General features: G+C 27.4%; 1 protein-coding gene across 2 annotated transcripts in view; it reads right to left on the minus strand.

Annotated features, from left to right (window-relative positions):
* LOC101236768 (coiled-coil and C2 domain-containing protein 2A) overlaps positions 1–27,756 on the minus strand; it is a 124,912-nt gene that overhangs the window by 64,602 nt on the left and 32,554 nt on the right. For both annotated transcript variants that reach the window (XM_065810640.1, XM_065810641.1), the window contains exons 8-13: positions 17,723–17,803; positions 17,509–17,641; positions 17,234–17,373; positions 8,947–9,075; positions 6,090–6,132; positions 5,855–6,015 (exon numbers count right to left, since the gene is read on the minus strand). In XM_065810640.1, the coding sequence (XP_065666712.1) occupies positions 5,855–6,015; positions 6,090–6,132; positions 8,947–9,075; positions 17,234–17,373; positions 17,509–17,641; positions 17,723–17,803 (687 nt within the window). The remainder of the gene's footprint in view (positions 1–5,854; positions 6,016–6,089; positions 6,133–8,946; positions 9,076–17,233; positions 17,374–17,508; positions 17,642–17,722; positions 17,804–27,756) is intronic.

Genomic DNA, 27,756 nt, shown 5'->3' on the forward strand with positions numbered 1-27,756 from the left:
CATCTTGCAGACAGCTATCAATCATTCAGTGGTTTGCTCAAAGACTTTATGGATTTAAATTGTTCCAAAATTAATTGCAGATTATTTGAATTTTTATCTTGTACAGAGCGGTTGTGGTCACATAGTCTGCCCTTTTGCAGAAACATAAACAATATTCCACCAACCTAAAACCTGTTGAATAAAAGAGGGTAATTTTAGTTTCAGAGCAGGTTCTACTTTCTAATTAAATATTCTTAAAACATGTTGCACATTCTGAAGTTGAAGTCTAAAAAGTTAAACAGCAACATGGAGTATTGGAACTGATTTCAAAATGTTATTTTTTTCATATTGATTAGTGTTGTTATCAACTTCGACTAAATCGACTAAAAGTTGACTTGTCGAAAGTTGAAATTAGTTGACTAAAAAAAAACGAATAGTTGATTTAATTGACTATAGACTTCCTACTATACAACTAAAAATTGATTTAAGTGAAAATCTTATAATCCTTTTATCTTTTGATTGGATTTTCTTTTTGTTTGTTCAAATAAAAACAAAAGCATATACTATTATAACTAGAGAAAAAAGGTATAAAAATAATAGAGCGTCTAGTCAAATACAGAATATTTGGCTAGATACTCGGCCAAAGCAACAAATATTCGGTGACAAATATTCGGTGCCAAATATTCTGTGACACTTTACTTTTTTGAGGGTTCCGACCTGGTTCATTAAAGTGTATATTGTGGGTGTACTGACAAAAGACGTTAAGTCAAAAATTGGCGGTTTTTACTTAATGCATTGCTGTAAAACTTACAACACTCTACAAACTAGCAAAATATAAATCGAATGAAACATCTTTAAAGATGTTTAAATGTATTTTTAAAACCAGAGAAAATTTTTTCTTTGTTATAAAATTAATTTTCTCATAAAATGGGTGTTTTAATTAGGCTAAAAGCTTTTTAATTAAAAAAAATAAAAGCTGTAAATATTTTCTTAATTAAACAATTAACATTATGGTGTATTTGAATGTTAACACCAAATGCAATTTAATAAGATTATAAAAGTTTCAAATTGGAAGAAAACTTAAATGCTTGATTTCTCTAAACAAGGATTTTTGAGTTAACGTTTTTAGCCTATTCTGGCTAAAAACGTTAACTCAAAAAATCCCACAATATGTTTGTGGGTATTCTAGTAAAAAACTTTACACTGTGGGCGTTTTTGTTATTTAATGACTTCGCTGTGTAACAGCACACACTATTTTTTGACTGTTACATCAATTTGATTTAACTATAGTTATGTATAAACATATCATACTCTTCAAACCACTCAAAAAGATTACAAAAATAGCCAGCTCAGCTCTTTCATTTCAGAGGTAATTTCAGAAATTGATATAGATAGATTTTCACTACAACCTGATCTTAAAACATCGTTTAACTTTAATGGCAATACCAATTATACGGTTGCAATAAAACGATGCAATAAATCCTTCTCAGTAAAAAGCTGCTTGACATCGATGAACAATCACCAGTGACTAGTAGCACCGGTGATGATTCAGCTCTACTTTGTAAAAAAAATGTGAAAAAAAACTTATCTCAAGGAAAAAATGCACACATTTGAAGATGTGAGAAAGAATAATTCCAATCGCAAATCGCGACAGCAAACCTTACAAGTGTTGGTCAGCAAACGCAAAACATTATAATAATAGAACTTGTTAAATAAAATTTATTATTTGCTAGTGGCAGTGTACATAATGAATGGCTATTTTAGGAAGTATGATATCTCTAGTTAAAACTATTACTTTTTGTTTACTCTTTTATCTAATTTATAGCATACTAACATTATTTAGGCTCTTTCTGATGCTCTTTAATAAGGACTTCTGGGAGCACCTTAATAACTACATTTAAAAAAAGAAAACAATTATACTAAATTAAACAATCGGTTATGTATTTCCATAATTTTTTTCTTTTTTTTTTGTTTACTCAATACCTTTGATTTTGATAAATATTTTCATAAAGGGCCGCTTCAAGATGGCTTGGGGTCCTGGGGCAAAATTAAGTTGTAAAGCTCCAAAATCAAAATTTTTCTATACTGTCACATTATAAATATGATTGTAAAGACTTTGATATATAGCAAGTATTTAAGGCAGTCCCTAAATCATTGGGGTCTAGGAATAAATTGTCCAGTTGTCGGAGCAGCCGTTCTCTAATACTGTTTTGTTCCATTAACATTTAATTGATATGATGTTAAAAAATATAAAGCAAAAATAAATTACTTTATTATTTTTTTGATAATTTGTTTAAAAAAAAAAATCATTCCTATATTTTGACTAAATCGAATTTTAGTCAAGAAAATATATTAGTCAATTTAGTCGACAGCCAAATTATTTAATAGTCGTAACAACACTATTATATTATTAAATATTTAAATAAATGTATTATAATATTAGTGTTGTTAATAATATTATAATAATACTTTGACTTTTGACAATCAAGAGATAAGTTTTGACACATTTCAGAAATCCAATTGTTACATAAACATTTAAGAAGATGAACTGCATCAAACAAAAGAAATCAAACATGCTGATCATCGAATAGATGAATGACCTGATAGTCAGCAATAATTTGAAAATTTTGCAGTATTGCTGATTGATTTTATAATTATACTTTACAGATCCTAAAATAATGGCACCATGTTTTTATAATTATACCTTACAGATCCTAAAACAATGGCGCCATGTTTTTATAATTATACCTTACAGATCCTAAAATAATGGCACCATGTTTTTCAACTATAGCAGCAGCTTCTTTCACAACAGTGAATTGATACATTGATGTTAGTTTGTAAAAAGAGGAAAGGAAACCATCAAACTAGGTCCACCATGTAAGCACTTTATCATAACACATAGCATAGAAGTTACTTTGGATTTTGCCATCTCATTTAAAATCATTTAAATGAGATGGCAAAATCCAAAAAACTCTACCTAAGTTAGTAACTGTTAGTTGTTGATACCTCATCAACTATGTAAAAGGCATTTTTCTGATGATTAGTCATTACTTTTTTAAATGTTTTTTTTAAAAAAGATGTTTGTGGCAGAAATATATAGATTTGCAGCTTTTGTTTACTTAAAAACACTAAAAAGTTGCATCATAGTTGATCATAGTTGCAGTTATAAAAAGGCTAAAATAGCAAAGCAGTTATCAGCTATAAAGAAACTTTTGTCACACAACATATTAAATTGTCTTGTAATAAAACTCAGTTTCCTTCTTTTTTTTATATATATATGTTAATTCACCTCTCCAAGGCTCTAAAGGCCTCTACAGATAAGGAGGCTACTTAATTGTGGTTATAACCCTCTCTCAACTCTACAACTCCGAAAACTAATCTAAGGGCAGAGAAACAAGTTAAGTGCGGTACTACGAAGGACGCGATGGGGATTGAACTTGGAACCTCTTGCTTATGAAGCAAGAGCCCTAAACTATTACCGCTTATATTTTGCTTGGTTGCATATTTTAATTCAAATTCATAATTTGAAAGAATAATTGTCACCTTTTTTGACGATATCATAAAATTGTGAGTAGAAGACCAAGCCATTGCTCTTATTCAATATATTACTTAATAGAATGCTAATGCCAAGTTTAAAAGCAGAAAAAGTTAGCAGCAAACACAATGCACACTTATCATAAACAACTATTGTCTTTAAAATCATTTTACATAAAAATACATATGATCTTTTAGCTGAGATATTACAATATTTTAATACTTTTTGTGTAATTCAGGATAGAATTACTAAAACAAATTAATATTATTTTTTTTAATAAAATAATTAAGTTACTGATCTTCAGGCTTTTCTTTTTTACCAAAGCTGAAGTCAAGCAATGCACTGATTTTGGTGTTGGTAAACAAGAAAAAGGAACATTAAAAATACTTGGTGCACATACTGGTCAAGTATAGCCACCAGGAAACTTAACCATTTCTGCATTTTCGGGCTGATGTTTTTCATATAAAAAATTTAGATAGCTTTATAATAAAACTTTTACCTTTGGCAAAAAATTGCCAACCTGATGCCAACCTTAACAATTTGAGGTCAGCAATTTATTGCCGCACTCATTTTTCTTAATTCCAAGGGTTGATATATATATATATACATATATATATATATATATATATATATATATATATATATATATATATATATATATATAGATATATATATATAAAATAGCATATGTAGATATACATAGGTCAATTTTTTTTCTTTAGTCCGTACAAATTTTTCAGGAAAAGAACAAAAAAACAAATCTTAATGAAAAAAATTTGCTACCCTGACCAAAACCCTTAGAAAAACAATTAGAGCATTTTACCATTTTATAAGGAATTTAAATTAAAAAAACATTAGCTTTGCTGATTTTATTTTTATTTATTTATTTAGAATAAATAAAACGAGGGCTAGTAAGGTAATTTAAGGAAACAAATTTTCATAAATGTTTATAAAAATGATTTTATTAAAGTCATTAAATATGCATTTATCTATTATTTTCGCTTTGATTAAGTCATATTTTACATATAATAAGTTAAAAATGCAACTATAAAAAAAATTGCATATTAAAAAGAATAAATTTTATTTTAAAAAGTTTTCAATTAAAAATATAAAATTAAAAATTTAAAGCGCAAAGATTTTTTAAATATTTTTGATGATATTCTTATAATGAACTTTTTTTTTTTTAATATTCTTTATAATGAACATTTGAGCTTATTGAGTTCAAATGACAGAATAAAATCTTCAATAATAAACTTTTTTACTTTAAAGACGCTCACAAAAACGTATTAATAAAACAAGCATAATTAATGAACATTTTTCTTTTTTGATTATAACTATGTAATACTTATTAAAGTGATATTTTATTTTTATTATTAAAATAAAAGTTAGCGAAAAGTTATTGATATTTGTAAAGATAAAGACAGCGATTTGGCTACGAGGACAGCTAGCTTAATAAGCTAAAGATCCACTGGGTACTATGATATTAGTTCCCACCAGGGTACTATGATATCATTTTTCACTGAGGTACTAATAAAATAACTTTTTTTTTTAAATTTATAATGCTTAAATTACCTGGTGTTTAAACAATAATTTAAAATATTTAATTTAAGTAATGCAATTTTTGCAGTTTGCAATTTATTGTTCTGTTTTTCCAATAATTTTTGCAATAACATTACTTTATCATTTTGCAATAAGGTTGCTTCTTCATTTTGCAATACTTTTCATATTGCAACATTACTTTTGCAATAAGATTACTGTTTCATTAAAACAGTGTTTATGGTTTTTAGTAAACTGTGAATATGGGGATCAAAATTATTTCCAGATAACAGTTCACAATCACTTAACTCAAGTCATGAAAAGTAACTTTATTATTATTATTTTATTTAAATGCACAAAATGTTTTTTACTATTTTGGTTTATATAAGTAAAATACAACCCAAAAAACATTAAACTTTGTTGCTTTTAAAAAAAATATATTCAGGGACTGTATTTCACAGGTGTAAACTGACTTACATGGATGTGGAGGCAGACTTGGATGATCACCCACCATTCCTACTGAGGCTTGTATATACATATATGTATATGTATATGTATGTATATATATATATATATATATATATATATATATATATATATATATATATATATATATATATATATATATATATATATATATATATATATATATTTATATATATACTCTAGCGCTATTAGATGCACTTTTTCTACCTTAACATTTTTTTTGGACCTAAAATAGCATTATTATTATTATTACTATTATTATTATTATTATTATATATATAATAATTACTATTCAATTGTTACAATTAATTATCTTACCCTGTTGTTAATTTGCTCTTTAAACCCACTTTTCTCTCGAAGTATAAACTGGTTATAAAGTTGAATTAATTTAGATTCCAATACATGCTCCAAACTAAACAGAGGTTGATGTGAAAACTTTATCATTGAGACATCAATATCAATTTGATAATAGTGTAAACCTAGAAAAAAAAGAACACGTCTGTTTAATTTGATACATTTATCAGTTAAAAAAATAACAGTTACATCTAATTACCTTTTTCATCAATATATTGAGAGTTAAACGTGGTGGGTTCAGCCTAGAATTAAAATAAAAAATTAATAAAAAAATAACATATATGTATATATATATATATACATATATATATATATATATATATATATATACATATATATATATATATATATATATATATATATATATATATATATATATATATATACATATGTATATGTGTATATATATATATGTGTATATATATATGTGTATATGTATATATATATATATACATATATATATATATATATATATATATATATATATATATATATATATATATATATATATATATATATATATATATATATAACTATAAATGTGTGTTTAGATAAGCACTGTGGTGTCACACTGAAATAACCTGCTGCCGTGGGCTTTAGTACATACATTGACCATCTTATAGTCTGCAGCCGCAAAGGAGTGCCGCTACATTGAGTGAGGGTTCCGGATGGGTTTTTTTTGTATGCTAAAAAGCTAAAAAGATAACCAAAACTAGAAAGTTTTGGTTATCTTTTTAGCTGATCAATATATGCAATAGTAGCTATTTTTAGGGGTCCTTTAAGTCTCTTTTCATCAGACGGGTTCCTAATATTATCAACAAAAGTTCTTCAAAATTATATCATGTTGGGTCTCAAAAGAAGCAAAATTATATAAAAATTTCAAAAGTATTTATTATTTTATAAAAATATTCTTATTTCATTGCCTAAAAAGTTACATTTTTAACTAAAAACAAATATTCATTTTTACAAAAAAATTATAAAATTTTTTTTTTTTTTATTGATGATTATTTTGAAATTTTTATATAATTTCGCTTATTTTGAGACCCAACATGATATACTTTTGAAAAACTTTTTTTATTGATTATACTAGGGACCCATCTGATGTTTAAGGGACTTGAGGGATCCTTAAAAATACCTTTTTTTTTTCGAAAATTTTTCAATTCTAATATTATTTTATTAAATTTAACGGAAAAAGTTACACAGCAAACTTATTGCAAAAATATATGCTTAAATTTGTATTAAAGAAAAATTTTTAGAAGATTCGGTAAAACTAAAAGTTGATAAAAAATAGCCTGAGTTCCAAAAAATACATTTGGAAATATATAATCCCTGTATATTAAATTATGTTTCAAGAGCATAAAATGAATGTGTTTAAAAATTCATTTTTAAATTTTATTTTTAGCCATTATTATTATTGTTTTTTAATTATTAGAAGTTGCTATCTATGCATGATTATTTGAAGTTGCTACCTATGCATGATTATTTGAAGTTGCTACCTATGCATGATTATTTGTCAATAATACTATTAAAAAAAAAAACATTGAAAACATGTCAACCAAAAACTTAAAATTATTTTAAATAAAAACATGACATTGAAATACTTTAAATGACTTCAAAATAGTTTTTTTTTGCATACTATAGAAAACAAGCATATGCAATCAACAGCAACCACAATTTTGTGATAAGCAATCAGCAGCAACCACAATTTTGTGATAAGCAATCAACAGCAATCCCATCACAGCCCTGGTAGTACCGCGCTCAACTTTTTTTTCCACGCAGCGACCTTGTTTGTCAAAGTTCATGTTTTGGAATTATAGAGTTGGGAGAGGGTTATAACCACAAGTAGCCTTCTCATTTGCAGTGACTTTCTTGGCCTTGGGGAGGTGAACTACAAAATAAAAAAATAAAAAAGTAAAAAAAATTGCAATTTTGTGATAACAATTGCAATTTTGTGATAAGCAATCAATAGCAACTACAATTTTGTGATAAGCAATCAACAGCAACCACAATTTTGTGATAAGCAATCAACAGCAACTACAATTTTGTGAAAAGCAATCAACAGCAACGACAATTTTGTGATAAATTCAATTTTTTTTCCATTCCTAATTAGAACCTAAATTTTCAATTTAGGTTCAAATTAGGAATGAACGTAATACATACAATTATGAACTTGTACTTAATAAAAACTAAAACAAAGTAAATTTCAAACAAAGCGAATTTCAACAGACAAAAATAAAGACACTTGTTTCTTGTTGCAGTAAATAAATGCACTATAAATAACCAAATTTATAAAGTACCAAAATTGAAGAAACAGTATAAAAAAGATTTGTAAATGCAATAAAAAATAATTTGAAAAGTAGTAAAAGTAGAAGTAACCTTACATACAAGTAGTAGTAATCTTACATACAATAGTAATAAAAAAAGTTTGTGAAGAACAATAAAAAAAAAACCAATAAACACAATTTGAACTCACAAAACCTAAACTACTAAACTAAGAAAATAAAAATTAACTAGGCACAGCAGTAACTACAACAAAATTATTAAACTAAAATGTTTGATTAGAAAATTGATAAAACATGAATAGTACTTGTTTGAATAATAAACACATAAATTTAATATCAACTATATTAAAACTATTATTAAAATTATTAAACTAATATGTTTGATTAGAAAATTGATAAAACATGAATAGTACTTGTTTGAATAATAAACACATAAATTTAATATCAACTATATTAAAACTATTATCAGTGGAATTATTAACCCACAATTGTAATGCAGTAGTGGTGTAGCGGTAGAGCGCTCACTTCATAAGCGAGAGGTTCCGAGTTTGATCCCCACCACATCCTTGGTAGTACCGCACTCAACTTGTTTCTCCGTGCAGCGGGCTTGTTTGTCAAGTTTCGTGCTTCGGAGTTTGAGAGTTGAGAGAGGGTTATAACCACAATTAAGTAGCCTCCTTGTCTGTAGTGGCCTACTGGGCCTTGGGGAGGTGAATTAACAAAAAAAAAAAAAAAATTATTGAATTTATTTCATTAGATTTAAAACTAAAGTACCTTCCCCCATTGAAGATTTAAGAGAGGATTAATTTCATCTTCATCTGTTATAGTTTCACGTACAAGACTCTCTTTTAAAGGGTTAGCTAATCTTTTCAAGCTTCCATCTTCATTAAACCAACTTTTGTTCTAACAAACATAATATTAAATTGGCAATTTAATTAATTCAATAAATAATAATAACTTCAAATTTACATTTGCTATGAACTATTTCATAAGAACTATTTACATAAAAACTTTAATGTAAAAAATATTTTTAATTTTGCTAGCTTATCTACTAACAAATATTTTTAAAAAACTTTTTAAACTGAATATGAAGGAGAAATTCTTTTCACAGTTAAATTTAACCAAATTAACTTAAAAATGAAACTACTTTGTAGTTCCAAATAACATCAACTTTAAAATGATAATCAAATGAACTAAAAAATTTTAATCAAAACAATGGGATAAAATACATTCATTTTTCCTAAAAATTGTGCTGACAGTTTTGCTGTTCCTTTAACATTAACTATTTTGGCAACTTTTAGTTAATAGCTAAATTCAAGGTCAATTCAGATCAGTGAAAAAAACTGTTTAAAAATGGCTGTCTGTTTCAAACTATGCACTAATAAACCTAAATGATGCCTACAAATGGACTCAAAACTGGCCTTTTCTATTTTAGCATACCATATGTGTACCATAATAACAAGAACATTTTGTAATATATAAATGGCAAACAGTTGAGTCACACACTGAAAGAGATCTTGGTGTGTTTTTCAGTCACACCCATAGTGGAAAACCAAGCCATTACTTCTACTAACAAAGCAAATGCTTGGTTGTATCAAGAAATGTTTTTCTCGTTTTGACCATAAGTTACTTTGATCTCTTCATTTGACTTTTTTTGCTCATTACTAGAGTTTACAGTTCCTGTTTGAGAGTTTTTAACTCCTGTTTGAGAGTTTACAGCTCCATGTTTGGGCTGTTTCTAAAATCTGATTGAAACAATATCAAAAGAATCCAGCACAAAGTCATCTAGTAGCATCAACCAGAAACCATTTGTATCCAAGAAGACTCAAAACATTAGAGGTAACTTAGTGAAAAGAAGACAAAGAGAATATATACTACAAATGAATAAAATTTTGCATGATATTGGCTAATTAGACATAAACAATTATTTTCGAATCATTAAAAATTAGATGAATGACTACTGTTTTAAAAAGAAAATATTACAAAGAAATGACAGGTAAAAGCACAGAGAAAACCTCAATAGAGCACCATTGAGTTTTTCAGCATGAGAATCAATCAATCATTTTGACTGTCATAGTGTCACTCTGTCGGTTACAACATTAACTACTAGCTAACCAACTTTATATACAACAATGTGAGTGTGTGTGTGTATATATGTTATATATATATATATATGTTATATATATATATATATGTTATATATATATATATATATATATATACATATATGTTATATATATATGTTATATATATATATATGCTATATATATATATATATATATATATATATATATATATATATATATATATATATATATATATATATATATTATATACATATATATACATACAAAAAAAAGGTAGCATCTAATTTAAAAGGGTATATGAAAGCAAAACGTCCTAAAGTTTTTCAGAAAATGGAAGACCTTTAAGTTTTAAAAAAAACTAGCACAGAAAAAAAAAGCTATGTTATTGGGTCTACTTCATCTAGTAATGAAAATGACGACAGCAAAAAGCTGTTGTCATTTTCTTTACTAGCTCATTGGAGAAATGATATGTGTCGATATTAGGCCATATTCTTTAGCTACACACCAAAGATTTAATTAACAAATTGTGCCTAAATATATTATGTCTGCTGGAAAATATGACGGAAACAGTTGCTCCTCTAATTTATGAAAATATGAAAATGCAAATTATGAATGATTTAGCAAAAGCAGATTTTTTGAATTTCTACACATCACGACATTATAATCACAATGGATAAACTTATTTATAGCACAATGGATAAACTTAAAGCCAATAACAGCTGTGCTTCAACTTAAAAAAATGACAGGCTCTAACACAGGTTTAAAGATATCAAAGTTTTTAAAGGATTCTTTAAATGAATGGAACATACCCACTAACAAAGTGTACTTTGTCCATTCTGACAAAACAGCAAAAAAGTATAAATGATCAGTGTAATGTAAATAAAAGTGTAAAGTGTAAAGGATCTTATAGCTAAAGCTAGAAAAATTGTCACAAACTTTCACCATTCTTCATCCTTAATGCTACATGAAATTCAGCGACAGCTAAATTTATCCCTACATTCATTTATACAAGTTGTAGTAATGAGATGGAACTCAACATTTTACATACTAGAAAGGCTAGTGGAACAAAAGACCTCCTTGACATTATTTTTTATTAGAAATCAAAAATGTATTGCCTCCAATCTTACAGAAAACGAATGGTTAGTAGCTGAAACGCTTAACCAATGGTTATTAGCTGAAACGGTTATCTTAGTTTTAAAACATTTTTTAAAGTGAAAATAAGACATCTGTGTCTTGTTCGTTTATAATTTCAATGGAAGCATACCTGACCTATGCATCAGAAAATGCAGGTAAAATTGAAACTATCATAGAAGACTTAAAAGAGGATTTTATCAAAAATAAGATTCAAGGTACAAACTTAATTATGTCATATCAGATAAGGAGAAAGATACTGTTAAATTAAATATTCAAGAACAATACATGAACCTAAATAAAACTGATATTACAGATAGCCTTTTCATAACCAACAACATGACTCAATCAGATAATGAGGCAAGTAATTCATCTGAATCAACCCAAGAATCTCCATTCAAAAAATAAAAAATGACAGAAAGCATATAAAACTTTTATCAAGTTTCAAAAGTACCTGCAGACACTGAATTAACAAAATCAATGAAACCAAAAAATAACTGTAAAAAACTTTCAATAGAGGGACAAATTTATCTTGAGAAAAAGGAAAAAATGTAAATTCAAAGTAATTTTGAAATAAGTAATAAATAATAACTTTGCTAACATTTTTTTTATTGTCTAATTAATAATATTAAATTGATAAGGAAAAACCTTATATTTCATATAATAACTATTTTATGAAAAGTTGTTTAATATTCATTAACATTTAATTGTGATTTTAATAATAAAATTTAACATTTTGCATAAGTTTTTATTTACTTATCATTGAATTCATTTAATAAATTAGAACTGATGAAATAAACTTTTACTTATCACTACCTGATCTGTCATAAAAAGAATGCCCTTATAAATGGTGGGGAATTTACAAAGAAACATGTGTAAAGAAACACTATAGTAACAATAAAATTTTAGATCTCTCATACTTAGCAAGAAAATTTTTCGGAACTTCTTCTGTGTTTAGTGAAAAGATTATTTAGTACTGGGCGAAATATCCACAAATCAATACGATTTAGACTAACTACGCATGGAGAACACATAGCTTTTGTTCATGCAAATTGAAAAATTTTAAGGGAAATTGAAATAAAAAAAATAGATTTTTTTTTTTTTTTTTTAAATCTTCGCTTCCAACAAGGCTGCAAGCAGCCACTAATTAAAGTTGGAAGTTACTGTAAGAGAAAAGATGAAGATTGTAGAGCAAGATAACGATTGATGGACGATTTAAAAGATTGCAAATTATATGAATCAGGAAAGCAAGATGAACGAAGCGAATTCCAAACAACTGATGTTCGAGGAAAAAAACTAGACGAATAAGCGTTTTTGGAGCACTTAGGAACAGTCACAGAAAAAAGGATGAGACTTAATTGAATGACGAGTAACACGAGAATGAATTTTAGTAGATGGCACAAGAGACGCTAGCTCTTTAGAGCAGTGCCCATTATAGTATTTGTAGAAAAGAGAAAGAGAAACAACATTACGACGATGAGATAATGGTTGAAGGTTGGCTGCAAGAGCAGGTCCAACTATGTTTACAATGCGTTTTTGCACCTTGTCTAAAAGAGAAAGGGCATCATTAGAAGATCCGCCCCAGATATGGCAACAGTATTCCATAAAAGGCCGGATTTGAGATTTATAGAGATAGAGAATAGAATCCAGAGTAAGAAAGTGGTGAGCTCGATAAAGAGATGCAACCTTAGCAGATGCTAATTTTGCAACCGATTTGATATATGGTTTCCAAGAAAGATTGGAAGTAAGAGTTAATCCTAGAAGATGAAAAGTAGGTGACTCATCGAGTACATCACCGTTCATAAATATAGGAAGATCTAAATTATTGCAATAACGATTGGCTGAAAAAAATTGAGTTTTATCTGAATTAAAGTTCACCAGCCACTGTGAGCCCCATGCTGTAGCAGAAGTGAGATCCTTTTCAAGCTCAAATGCCCCCTCCAAGCAATCAGAGGGTGTTGGTTTCTTATCACGACAAGAATAAATGGTAGTATCATCAGCAAACAATGCCACCTTAGATGTGAGAATATCTGGAAGATCGTTAATGTAAATTAAAGTATAGGGCCAAGGATAGAACCTTGAGGAACCCCTGAAGTTACAGAATAAGAAGAAGAGTGTTGTCCATCGAGGACAACTTTTATGCTACGATTGGAAAGGAAGGATTCAATGATCTTAAAGATGTTGCCGGATACACCATAAAAAGAAAGCTTATGGAGAAGACCAGCATGCCAAACTTTATCAAACGCTTTTGAAATGTCAAGAGTGATGGCCTTAACCTCTCCACCTTCATCTAATGCACGATAAAACCTGTCAGTTATTACTGTTAGCAAATCAGCTGTAGAACGAGAATATTGAAATCCATATTGATGGTCAGAAAGTAAGTTATTAGATTCAAGATGAGAAATTAAGTGTTTTTTAATTAAAGATTCAAAAACCTTGCTTATGATAGGAAGACTTATGGGACGGTAGTTAGACAAATCAGATCGCTCCCCAGAATTTTTGAAGATAGGGATAACAGATGTGGCTTTCCAGCAGGCTGGAAAACAAGACTCTGATAAGCACTTGTTGAATAGTTTTGAGAGTATAGACGACAGCTCCGGAGAACACTTCTGCAAGACAATAACAGGTATGTTGTCTGGGCCACAAGCTGTTGAAGAGTCTAGGCAGGAAATCACTTTAGATACAGATGCTGGAGTGATATGAATGTCAAGCAATGGATCAACCTGTTTGTTGGCAATATCAGGTAGAACGCAATTAGTGGAATCAAGAGATGATATTGATGAAAAGTTTTTAGCAAACAGTTCGGCTTTGTCTTTAGGTGAGGTGACAAAGTCTGAACCATACAAGAGAGGTGGAATTATAGATGTGCCCTTATTATTGATATTATTAAAGATTCTCCAGAAGTCAAAGTTCTCCAGAGAGCCTAATTTTTGAGATGAGATACGAGATTTCATGACCTGAGAATAGCGGGTTTTAGCGTTAGACAAAACCTTTTTACAGTTGTTTTTAGCAGTAATAAACAGACGTCTGTTTTCTGGAGAATTGTTTTGCTGATAAATATGGAAGCAACGGTTTCGATTGGCAATCGCAGCAGCACAGTGTGAGGAAAACCATGGAGGAGAGTGAGGCTTGACCTGGAATCGTCGAGAGGGAATAAAAGATTCCATGCCAGTCTGAATCCACGAAGTTATGTAAGAAGCACATTTGTCGACAAGAAGTTGAAAGATTTCTACCCAAGGGCCATCACGAAGAAAATCACGGAAAGAATCCCAGACAGCTTTACTGTAGTTGTAAGAGGTTCGATAATAGGGGGATTCAGGGGATGAAGAAGAATGAGATATTAGTTTTAAAGAGATCAAACTGTGATCAGAAGCACCTAAGGGTGAATGTGGGGAAACTGAGCACTGACTAGGATCAGAAACAAGACATAAGTCGAGTAGAGAAGGTAAATGATTAGGGTTGTCAGGAAAGCGAGTTGGAAAGTTGACTATTAGAGTTAGGGATCGAGAAAGGCAAAAGTTGTGGGCTTTAATGCCTGCAGAGTCACTGACACTAGAGCCAAGCCATTCAGAGTGGTGAGCATTAAAGTCACCGACAACAACTATATTAGCTGATAGATAAAGAGAGAGGGCTTGGTCAATATGATCAGAAATAACATCAAAAAGAGTGCAGTCTTGAGATGAAGGAGAGCGATATAGAACAAAGAGAAAGGCAATAGAGTGAAGTGGTGCTAAACGAAAGCACATGAAAGAATAGTCTGTGGATTCAAACCTAGTTTCACGACAAACAGGTGAATTCTTACGAATAAATGCCCAGGCCAAGCATGTGACTATTGGAGTCTTTACGAATCAGAGGAAGATAACCATCAACATTAAGATCACAAGATGAGACAGCCAAACTCAAATTAGTCTCACAAAGAGCAAGTAGGTCTGGTGAACTTTGCAAGGGATAAGACTCAACAGAAAAAAAGTTACTTCGAAGACCACGAATATTAGTGAATGATAGGTTTAGAGAACTTGGTGATGATGATGGTTTTTTGTGTTTTATAGTTTTTGGTACTTTATTCATTTTTAAATTAGATTGAAGAACTTGACTCAAAGCATAGATAGTACTCAGAACACCGTTTAATAGCCCAAGCAATTGCCTCGTTACTACTTATAAACCCTAAGCCGTAACAAAGGGCTCCAAATGTGGCCTCCGCAATGCACACCAAAAGTACAAACAGTGACACCATCCATGCGCAACATGGCACTGTTAATACTTTGATATTTTTCAGCTGTTGATGGAATCAGCCTCTCTGAGAGCTACCACAGAGTTCGGGAAACCTGACTACCAGCCGGCCTCAGAACCATAAAACTGAGTTTTAGAGCTGTACCCTCATAAGGAGATAATAGAATGAGTTGCCTAGTCATAAAAACAGTGACACAAGCAAACCCATGCATTGAGTCAAGAAGATCCAGCATTCAACATCCTAAACTGGAAACAATGTATTAAAAATACATCTGCGCCAACCTAATAGATGAAGAAGGGGTGCGAGGCTGGTCAACAGATAGAATTTGTTTACCCCTTAAGTCTTTGCCTAGGAGGCCTTTTACAAGACAGTAGCTGGGTGCATTTAACATCTGCCCAAGATGAGTATTTTTATCGAGACACCATCTCTAGCCTTTACTCAACCAAGAGCCCCAAGGCAGGGGGTGTTTTAAATCGGAGTTGGCATCTCCTAGCCTTTGCCTAAAAAGCATATCCTACAAGGCAGCAGGACATGAAGCAGATTGTACTGGGCTATATGTTACCAGTAGCAGGATAACCTGATCTGACAAGGAGATGAAGATTTAAAGCTGATTATATATAACACATTTTATCTCTTTGCATAACATTACATAAGTTTATATTTATTTTTAACATAAAGCAATTTGGTTTGTTGTATATTGAATATATTATACTTTATATGTATATAATTTTTTATTCAAATTTACATTTCTTGGTTTTAAACTTCTCTTTTTGTTTAAATCCATAGGTCATATATTTACTGTTCTAAATTGTAAGAAGACACTGAAAAAAGTGGAGAGCCCCTGATAAAAAACAGTTCAAAAAAAATTTTGAAAGGTTTATTGAATGCAAATAAGCCTATAGAATAACTTAAGTTTATACATGCATTTACTTTAATGGCATAATTATATGTTTGCATACACTTGAATAAATATAGAAACTAAACTAAATATAGAAACACAAAAGCAAAAAAACTAATGTTTTCAAAACAATCGGCATCAGCCAATAGTTACAAAGGTCGATGCCGATGCATCAGCTAAATGGCCAATGCATCGGTGTAACCCTAATATATATATACATTATATATATATATATATATATATATATATATATATATATATATATATATGCACATATTAATGTTTTTATTTATGTATATTAATGTATTTATGTATATTATTTAATAACAATGATGTATTTACCTTATTGTTTAACAATTCAGGTATTTTTAAATGTTTAGCAGAAGATAAAAATACTACTTTTAACAATTAGAGATAAAAACTCTTTTACATTAATTTTGATATCTAATATTTTCTATCATTTTTATTTTTTGATTATTTAAGCTTAAAAAAAACATTGTATTAACATTTTCAGTTATATTTATTATATATTTTATTTATTATTTTGTAAATAATTTAGTTTAAAAAATTTTAGTGACTTAGAAAAAAACCAAAAGTGAATGTAATTACACATCAGTAATGTAAAAATAAAATATTTATTTTATATAATATAATATAGACAAATAATAATATGAAACTTTTATAGACTAAAATAAAACAAAGACTTAAAATTACATCTTTATCACTCAAGAGAATGCGATTTTCCATCCTATATAATGTTGACAAAGGTACATTTGGTGCTACTCCAACATAAAAACCCTCAGACTGTAAATTTCTTGGAATGCCTCCTTTTATAAGTTTAGCTTCTTGGCTTGCTTAAAAATAATACAGAGTATTATTTATAACAAATATATTTTATAAAATTTTTTTAAAAATATAAAATTATAAAATTTCTACAAGGATTTTTTCTGCAAAATTAACTTACGCCGTAAAAAATGTAATTAATTTACTTGGAATACTGGAAGGAAAATGATACATTCCTTCTTCTAATAACAATCTGTCTTTTGTATCCTGATAAACAGGCTTAGCATTTAAAATTAAAGAGCTATCCTCAATGTCAATGGCTACTTCACCAAATGTAGGCTTAAAAAAAACATTTTATTATATAATAAAAAAAAAACTAATGTTAAAGAAATAACCAGTAATTTGTATTAAGGAACTAACTAGTGTTTCCTCCTTTTTCTCCACTTCTCCATCTATCTCTCCAATAAAAAACTGTAAAGCGACATCTGCACTTACATAACCCTAAATAAAGTTATACTGTATTATATAACATATAAATAAAGTCATAACATAATCAACAATTTTTAAAGGGAAAAATGACAATTATATATTTTAAAAGTAAGTGAAATGCTTTGCATATTGTATCACATATTGCTAATCAAATATTTTCTAGTAATTGCATTGCATTATGATTACTAGAAAATATTTGATTAGCGATATTAGTTGCTAGTCAAATATTTTAAACAACAATTTGCATTCAATCTTTTTTTAGTCAAGCTCGCAAAGTGCTGTACTACCTTTGGAGTGACTTTTTTCAAACAATATTTTATCCCTCCAAATAATTTTTAAACATTTTTGGCTTCCCATTTTCTCAAAAGACGTAATTGTTTCTAGATATTGTTAGTTCATTATAAACTCATGATTACCTGTGATGGTATTTAAAGTTTGTCTTGTAGTATCAGTACAAGTTACTTTAATGTGATGTGATGCTTGGAATTGTGCGTGATACTTCTAGTATCACACACATTCATAGTTTGTTTTTAACTAACTATGAATGTACGTGGTCAAAATTTTTTGACTGCTTTTTGAATAGTTGCTTTTGTACTGTTTTTCAAATCGACTGCCAGGTTGAAACTCTCCTTACTCCTGGTTTTTTTTCATTTAATTAATGCATTAGTAGACACAATTTAAGTTGTCAGAAAAATCTAAACTAAGTGCTAAGTATGTATATTTTCAAAACTAAAACTTATAATTTTTTTCTTTTTTTCTTCTTCACTGAAGTTTTTTTAAACTCATGATAAACAGCTTCACCACATTGTTCTGCGTAGTTTCCTAAGCTAATATTGATGTGTTCTATAAAGGGAAGAGTATGACACACTAAAATATGTATTTTCCAGAAAACTTTGAAATTGTAGTCAAAAATATCTTTTGCATATAACTGGAGACTGTAAAAAAAGAACAGTTGTCTTCAATTTTAACAGAAATATCTGTACCCATTTCTAAATCAAACACTGCTGGTTTCACTAATGAAAACTTAGACAAACAATTAATTATTGGTAAAAAATTAATTGTTGCAGTTAAGATAACATCCCTCTCCAAAACATCTAACAAGGACATAAATTTATATTTCTTTTTTTCCATCACATACATATTGATCATAACATAAGTTTATGGAATCCAATGTTCTTAGTTTCCCTGCTTTGAGCATATTTGCAAGAATGGCTTGAAAGTCCAAAAACACTGTTTGTATATTTTAAATCAAATGCTAAACTTAAATTTACTTCTTCAACTTTCAAAGGTGCCAATAATTTTTGGAGATTTATGGAGCCATTATCCTTTGAAACCATCTCCACAATGGCAGGGATATAACAATGTTTCATACCAGAATCTTCATACATTTTGGATAAAGAATAATGATTTTTTTGATTAAAAACAATAATAACTTTAAGGAATTTTTGACCACCATTTATAGATATTCTTGCTATTACATTAAAGCTATCAATACCTCTTTCATCAATTATAAATTTGATAAATTCAGTTGTATTCTTGACATAAACTATATATCTAACAACTATTTCATCGCCACCAAGGAGTTCTTCAGTTTTACATTCATATAAAGTATCTAGAGTATCCTGTAATTCAGTCATTTTAATATTAATGTTTGATTCTACACCAGTTAGATTACTGTGTGAAGTAGAACACAATTTTTTAGTTTTGTTCTTAGAGAGCTCTAATACGTTCGATAGCTCGATAATAGTTTGAAATGAAACTTGATTTACTTTCTTTCTTTTTGACTTATTTTCATTTACTTCAACTGTAACAGAGAACCACCAGTAGACAACATAAACTGCTCTCCACTTACAACGTTTTCACATTCCATTATGTTTTAACAATCCAGAAGCTACTTGCTCTGCATTTTTGTATCCAAGTGATTCAATAATATCAATGATGTTGTTAACAGCTTTATTTTTGCAACAATCATGAAACCCCTCTACCTAAAATTATTAGTGAGAAATTTAAAACAATTTTAATAACTTTAAAAGACATACAAAACAATAATACATTGAATCAAGCTGTAATGTAACATCAAACTTTAATTAATCTTATTTAAATTATAAAATCATAGTATCAACATACCAAGATTTGAATAGCAGAGTCCACAGATTTTCTCATTCACATTTGAAAAATTCAATTTTGGCTCAACATTTGTCTAGATACATAGTAGTGAAGAGGTTCTCCTAATTGTAGTTCTATTAATCTAAAATACAAAATTGCTTTATAAATTAAATCAGAGCTAATTTGTTCATGCATTTAAACTATGTATGTATGTGTGTGTGTGTGTGTATATATATATATATATATATATATATATATATATATATATATATATATATATATATATATATATATATATACACACAAAAAGTAGCAATTCATTCATATTAAAGTACCTTTGATATAGTCTCTAACCAGTTGTAAAGATATGCAGCCTTTCCTTTGTTTAGTCTAAATAAGTTTCTTCTGCAATTGGAACAAACTACTGAAGGACAAACTTCAAGATCGGAATCAAAGTTTGGCCAAATGTATTCTTTTTTTTTTCATGCACTGAAGGTGTTATAGGTGTTAAAGATTTTGATCTGATACCTTTATTTATCAAGCAAACTGCACAAGTACATAATTTGAAATCTGATGCCATGTTGGAAAGTGATAGTTATATCTATATAATTTTTATAATTAAACTTACGAAAAAAAAAGTTATAATTTTGAAAATACGCATACTTGGCACTTAGTTCAGGTTTTTCTGACAACTTAATTTGTGTTTAATATTGCATTTGATTGAATAAATGCAAAAAAATTAGAAGTGGCAAGAGTTCCAACCTGGTGATTAATTTGGAGAACAGTGTTTGGATTCAAAATAAGCAGCCAGCTAGCTTATTTTTTGCTATTTTTGTGTCTTTTTGTTTAAAATTTTTTTTGTTTTCTACCTGCAGTCCACTTTCATGTATTTTTTTTGTTTTCTACCTGCAGTCCATTTTCATTTTTTTGTTTTTTTTTGTTTTCTACCTGCAGTCCACTTTGATATATTTCTATTATACAATATAGTTGTTTTCAGAGCATTTTAAAATGATTTAAAGTAATTTTACACTTTAAAATGATTTAAAGTAAACAGATTTCATTGTGTAATGTTATTTTGATAAAACTTGTACACACATTTTCTTACATCAAGCGTAACATGGAGCATTGTCTGTTACAACGACCAAATCCTCTAAACGATTCCCGGAAGTAACCCACTGGTTAAACAAAGCCAACATCCACTTGTTACAAGGATCTGCTTCAAATGATCCTCTGCAAGTTTCCATCATGATGACATTTATTGTTGATATAGCTGCAATCAAATGTATGTTTGCACCTTTTGAAGAAGGTATTTTCATTATTGCTCTTTTCTCCTGTTTGGCGCATCCTTGCATTTTTCTACAAAAAAGATTAAAATTTGTTTCATTCAACCAAACTATCTAATGACCAAATGTGATGTGTTCGTTAATGTTCCTAACATATTCAGCTCTTTTTTGTTTGTTTTCATTACTATTTATTGTAGTAGGCTCCTAGTGCACTTTTTAAAATGAAATTAGTCTACCTTCGAGGTAATTGGCAATTGCGATTGTGCTGACGCTAAAATTAAATTGTCGTAATACCCTTGTTTTAATGGCCACCAATGTCAACTGACAGTCGCTTTCAATCCATGTTAGTGTTTCTTCGATTTGATCATCAGTTAATTTTTTTGGTTTAAAACTACCTCTTCCAATAAAATTTAAATTTCCGCTGCGGACCCAATTGTATGCTGTCTTATATTTGACACCTAAAGTTTGTGCCAGAGTCACCCAATTATTGTTTCACTCAGCACATTCAATTACTCTTCTTCTATCATTCGATGAAGATAAAACATGTTTTCTTTCAACTTGTTCAGTTGTATGTATTTCATGTCTACAAATTGGACAAGGTGGTTCTGGTTGTTCCAGAAGTGGTTGTTAACAAATTTGGTGAAATAAATGATTGCACGGGTTCAATTTAATAACAGACTTTCTATTCATAATGTATTGAAAAATAACACAACAATCTTTCAATTCCATTACTGTATTACTGTATTGCTGGTGCATACAAATGCTAAATTTGATATTATTAACTAATTAAAATGCATGTCTAAGAAGATCTTTTATAATGACCTTTAAGCTTACATTGAATTAGCACAAATAATGTATTCTCATTTACATATGACGATTTCTTAATAACTTGTTTTTCAAATTACATATTGCGATTTCTTATTTACATGTTGGGTTTCTCAATTACATTTTAAAATTTCCTTATTACATGTTGTGTTTCTTAATTACATATTGTGACTTTTAAATTACATGTTGTATTTCTCAATTACATCTTGCTTTTCTTAATTACAACTTTCAAGTTCTCAATTATATCTTGAAAAGGTGTAGTTTATATAAACACAAAGATTTATTTGTTAATTTGCAATTAAGCACAAAGACATTGTTTATTTATTGGCAAATAAACTCAAAGGCATATTTATTTATTAATTAGCAAAAAAACACAAAGAAATATTTATTAATTTGCATTAATTACTATATAATTAATTTGCATATAATTAATTGCATATAATTAATTTGCATATAATAAATTAATTTGCATATAATTAATTTAATATAATAATTTGCATATATAATAAATTATAATATAATAATATAATATAATATAACAAAATAATAAAAAAATAATATAATATAATAAATTGCATATAATATAATTTGCATATAATAAATTGCATATAATTAATTTGCATATAAATACAAAGACATTCATTTATTAATATGCAATAAACCATTGCATTTGTAGCTAATTTGCAATAAGCCATTGCATTTGTAGAACTCCACTTTTGAGGGCACACATGTTTTATTTTTCAAAACCAACAATTTTATTTTTCTCCTCATGTTTTATAACTGTTCTATTTATGTTTTCATTCATTTAATGTAAAAGTTAATGTAATTTTTACACTGAGTGTTTTTATTAATTATACAAAATTTTATTTTGTGTAACAAGATTTAATAAACTATTTCATAATACAAAATAACGTTTAATTTAATATATTATACTATCTCTATATTACTAATAAAATATATGATTTGTTATAGATAATTTGTTAAGATAATGTATAATGGAAATTTCAGTAGGTCTTTTCATTATACTAATCGACACATTACCAAGCAACATGTTAATCCCATTAATAAAAGTGGAATTTTTATTTTATTTCATTTTAAGGATGTTAAAAAAATTAAAAAAATAAATCAAAAAATTAAAAAAAAAAAAAAAACTTATAAATAATGTGATCTCATGTGAAAGTGTATTCTTTTGTAGAAAGTGTGATTTATTGTAGAAATAATTTTTTGTTTTTTAGTACCTAATATTTAAAAAAATATATTTTTTTAAAATGATTAACTTTGATTAACCTTGATTAACTAAAAAAAATATTTTTTTATTTGCCTTGATTAACTAAAAATTAAAAAGTTTGCGATACTGAAGATTCAGACTGTTAAATATTAATTGTTCTAGCAATATGTCCCAGTAGTTAGTTCGAGATTTTAGATCCAGTAATATGTCCCAGCAATATGTCCCAGTAACTTGTTCTAGCTACAGTAATTTGTTTCAGTAATTTGTTTACAATACTATATTTAATAGTATATATATTATATGTATTATTATATTTAATTTATTATATTTATTATTTTATTTATAATTATTATTAATATATTATTATTTTATTTATTATTATTATTAATATATATTAATTTATTATATTATTATATTTAATATATTATATTTATTACATATAATATTATATGTAATAGCATATATAACATATATACCATTATATATAGTATTATATGTAATATCTTACATATTATTGCTGAACTTAATAGTAGTAGAAGTACCCCTTTGTGTGTGTTTGAAACATAACTCTAGGCAGGCATGGCAACCGAGGTAATGGCGAGAAAGAGTTGCAGCACTTTTTTTTTATAAGAAAATATGAACTAAAGTGAATGCAAATATCTAACTTATGCAGACTTCAAATTATGTTAAAACATATATCAATTATTTTAGTTTTACTTATACTTAAAAATTTTGATTTATAGAATTTATTTACTGTTTTATAAAGTCTTTAATTTTTCAATTATTTTTCAAAACTTTTATCATTTACAATGTTTCTAAAGCGCATCGCTGTGGTTAAAATCCTTACACTTACTTATTTTTTTTTATCTTTTTCTATTTTTAAAAATACAAAATAAAACATTTTTAAAGTTCTATAGATATTATATACATAACACATATAACAAACAAAAGGGAGAGAATTTTTAAAAAAGCTTAAAATTTTTAAAAACATCAAAACAACAGGAAAATTGATTGCACATGTCATGATAGAGTTACTTATGCTGTTATTGTGTTCAGGTAATTAGTCCTATATAGCTGTGGATTGTCAGAAAAAAAATTAGGGTCTGAAAATTAATAAAGAAAAAATTTAATAAGCCAAAGTAATCGAAAAACAAACCATTTTATAATTCTTTTATACCAATTGCAATTAATCATTACTTTTCAAGTGGATTCCCTAAATAAGCACAGCTTATTTAGGGAATATATATATATCAGGTCTTGTTAAGAAATAAGAACAACTTATTTAGGGAATATATATCAGGCCTTGTTAAGAAGCGTTACGCAGCTTTCATTTTGCCTGTGAAAAGGCGATTTGCCTACGCATTCAGCAGTTTTGCGTTACGCAAAATTTTTATCTTTTAGAATATTTAAATTATCTTTTGATATTGTTTAAATGACGTTTATTCAGAAGATATAAAGTCGTAAGTAAAAGCATTTTCGTAAGTAAAAGCAAAAGTAAACCGCAATTGTAAACTAATAGATTTTATGTTAAAGTAACAGTTTGTTTAATAATTTTTTTGTTGTTGTTAAAAATTAGTTATAGAAAATAAAGTTTTTTAAGTTTTATCTTAAGAAATTAAATATATAAATTCCTTTTAAATATATATATTATTTTTTATTTATTTTGATGTAAATATTTTATTAATAAGATATTTTGTTTATTATTAATTCAATAACGTAAAGTTTTCGTTCGTTTAATTTATGAAAATAAATTATTATCACCATAATGTTATCGGTAAAACTCTTTATTATTTAAAAACACTATTAAAAAGAGTTCACAAAATAAATAAGAAAAAATTTATTACCAGCTAATAAAATACTCAAAAACCAACTGTAAAATTATAAGAAAATAAACAAATATTATGTTATGTTTTATGAAAAAATTATTTTTTTAAAAATAAAATTGAGTTCATATTCGAAAAAAAAATGATAAAAATGATTTTTCAAATAGCAACTTAGATTTTATTTGTAACTTTTGTTATAGTGAGAAAAAATAAACTGTCTGTATGATTTTTAACGCGTTAATAAAATAACTTTAATTACAATGTGATACTTGAAAATACTCTAGTGATGCAATATTACTTTTAACAATACAAAATATATTTGCTGAGTTGAGTTACTTTGAAATATGTTACGCATTTTCGTTACGCAGCGAAATCTCATAACAAGGCCTGAAATATAAACAAATATAAACATATATATATATATATGTATATATATATGTATATATATATATATATATATATATATATATATATATATATATATATATATATATAGCATATATAAGTATATATATATATATATATATATATATATATATATATATATATATATATATATATATATATACATATATATATATACATATATATATATACATATATATATATATATATATATATATATATATATATATATATATATATATATATATATATATATAACATACACAGTGTGTTTATTTTTTACATACACATTGTGTATGTACAGTAAATATTAGTTTATATATGTTTATATTTGTTAAACAAACATATGCAATTAAAAAAAGTTATATGCAAATGTAAAAAATGCACTTATTTAACATTATAGACAGGATCATGTGTAATATATGAAAATTTATATAAATTATAGATCATTATATGACACAAAAATAAAAAACTAATATAATATTATTATATAACTATTAGAAAATAATATAATTATTTTCTAATAATTAAAAGTCTCCTTTGCTTTGTTTTGAATTTTTGTATTTGTGTTATTGTGTTTAAAAAAATTGACAAGATTTGAAACTTCAATTTTAGATTTACCATGACTACCTTCTCTTGATAATTTCTGATTGTCATCTTCACAGTTACGCCATTTGTGTAGCGTTAAGTACAAATGTCTGTAAGTGTAAACATCTTTAGCATAAGTTGAGTTTGTAGGCAGCATATGGAACAATTATGTATAATAAATGTATAATATAAAAAAACTTAATAATTTTATTTTACTAATTAAAAGTCTTTTTTTACTATATATATTTTTTTTGTTATAAATATAATTAGCAAGATTGAAAAAATTTTAAAATCTATTCACGCTTAAAGTACACTCACCTCCAAGGTACACCACATACCAAGGTATGTGGTGTACCTTGGAGGTGAGTGTACCTTGGAGGCACGTCAATTGTGCTGCCATCTTGAGTGATGAATTCAAACTGAAATTTTAGTTGCATGTATTGGTCTCCAAAGGCTCATAATAAGTTGTTTTACCATGGCTTAAAACATTCGTCGTTGCAATAAAAATAAAAGTATGTTTCCGGTACCAAAAAGTAATTTTTTTAGAGCGCATTCTTTTTTTTCTACTGCAGGAATAAACTTTGTTTTAAAACTGATTATCAAAAATTGCAAAGCATGTTTTCAGCTGCATTTAGGCATGCTTGAAACTGCTTAACTTCTAACCTATAAACATATGGTAGCGGTTTTGTAAAATCTGTGGTAGCAGTGTACCTTGGAGGTAGCTAATGTTGTGTACCTTGGTGGTACCATCAAGGTACAAACTTGCATGATTTTGTAAATACTATTATAAGTAATATTTGTTATGAAAGTATTTTTTTAATGTAATATATTGTTATAGTTTATTATGATATTTTTTTTGTTTATTAAGAATTTCTTTAGTATAATATGATGTGTATTTCTTTGTTAAATTGCAATTATTTTTTTTAAATTGCTATTTTCTCTTTGATAATTTTCTTGAATTATCAAAGAGATTATAAAACTGTGTATGAGTTGGACAAATTAGACATGGTCTTTTAGTTGCCACATCCCTCTATTACAGGAGGTTCAGCACGAAAGCTGGAAAAACTCATTTGGCTTTAACTTTGATTACCTGAATGTTAAGTGGACAAATGCTAAATCTGAGTAAAATACTTATTATTACTAAACTTTAATGTAGATATTTTTATTACTCTTTTCTTAATCAACATTATTTCTTTCGTAAATTTTTAATACTTCTAAGTATAAATTAGTTTAAATTTATAATATATAATTTCAACTTATGTTGAAATTATATATTATTATAAATTTAAATATAGTTATCAATTAATATATAGTTTATATAAATCTAACTAGATAGATTAATATTATCTCTGATGTGAAGTCCAATTATCATTGTTTGAGTACTTAATCTGTTAAAACAATAATACCTCCAAGGTACAAAATACATACCTCCAAGGTACACCACCGGTGGTGTACCTTGGCTGTAATGTAAGCTGTTTTTTAAACTTAAAAAAAGGGATGAAAAAATATGTTTGGATGTTTAATAAAAAATCCTAGAGTAACTAATATCATAAAGTTAATAAAAATATGTTATTACAGAACATATTGTAATTATTTTTTTTAATATTTGTAAAAGTTTAAAAATACCTCCGAGGTACACCACTCTCCCCTAAGTATAGAAATGATCAGTGTGAAATAGATAAGTATAGAAATGGTCATTTTGGTATA

The sequence above is a fragment of the Hydra vulgaris genome, chromosome 11, assembly GCF_038396675.1.
Source record: "Hydra vulgaris chromosome 11, alternate assembly HydraT2T_AEP".
Lineage (NCBI taxonomy): Eukaryota > Metazoa > Cnidaria > Hydrozoa > Anthoathecata > Hydridae > Hydra > Hydra vulgaris.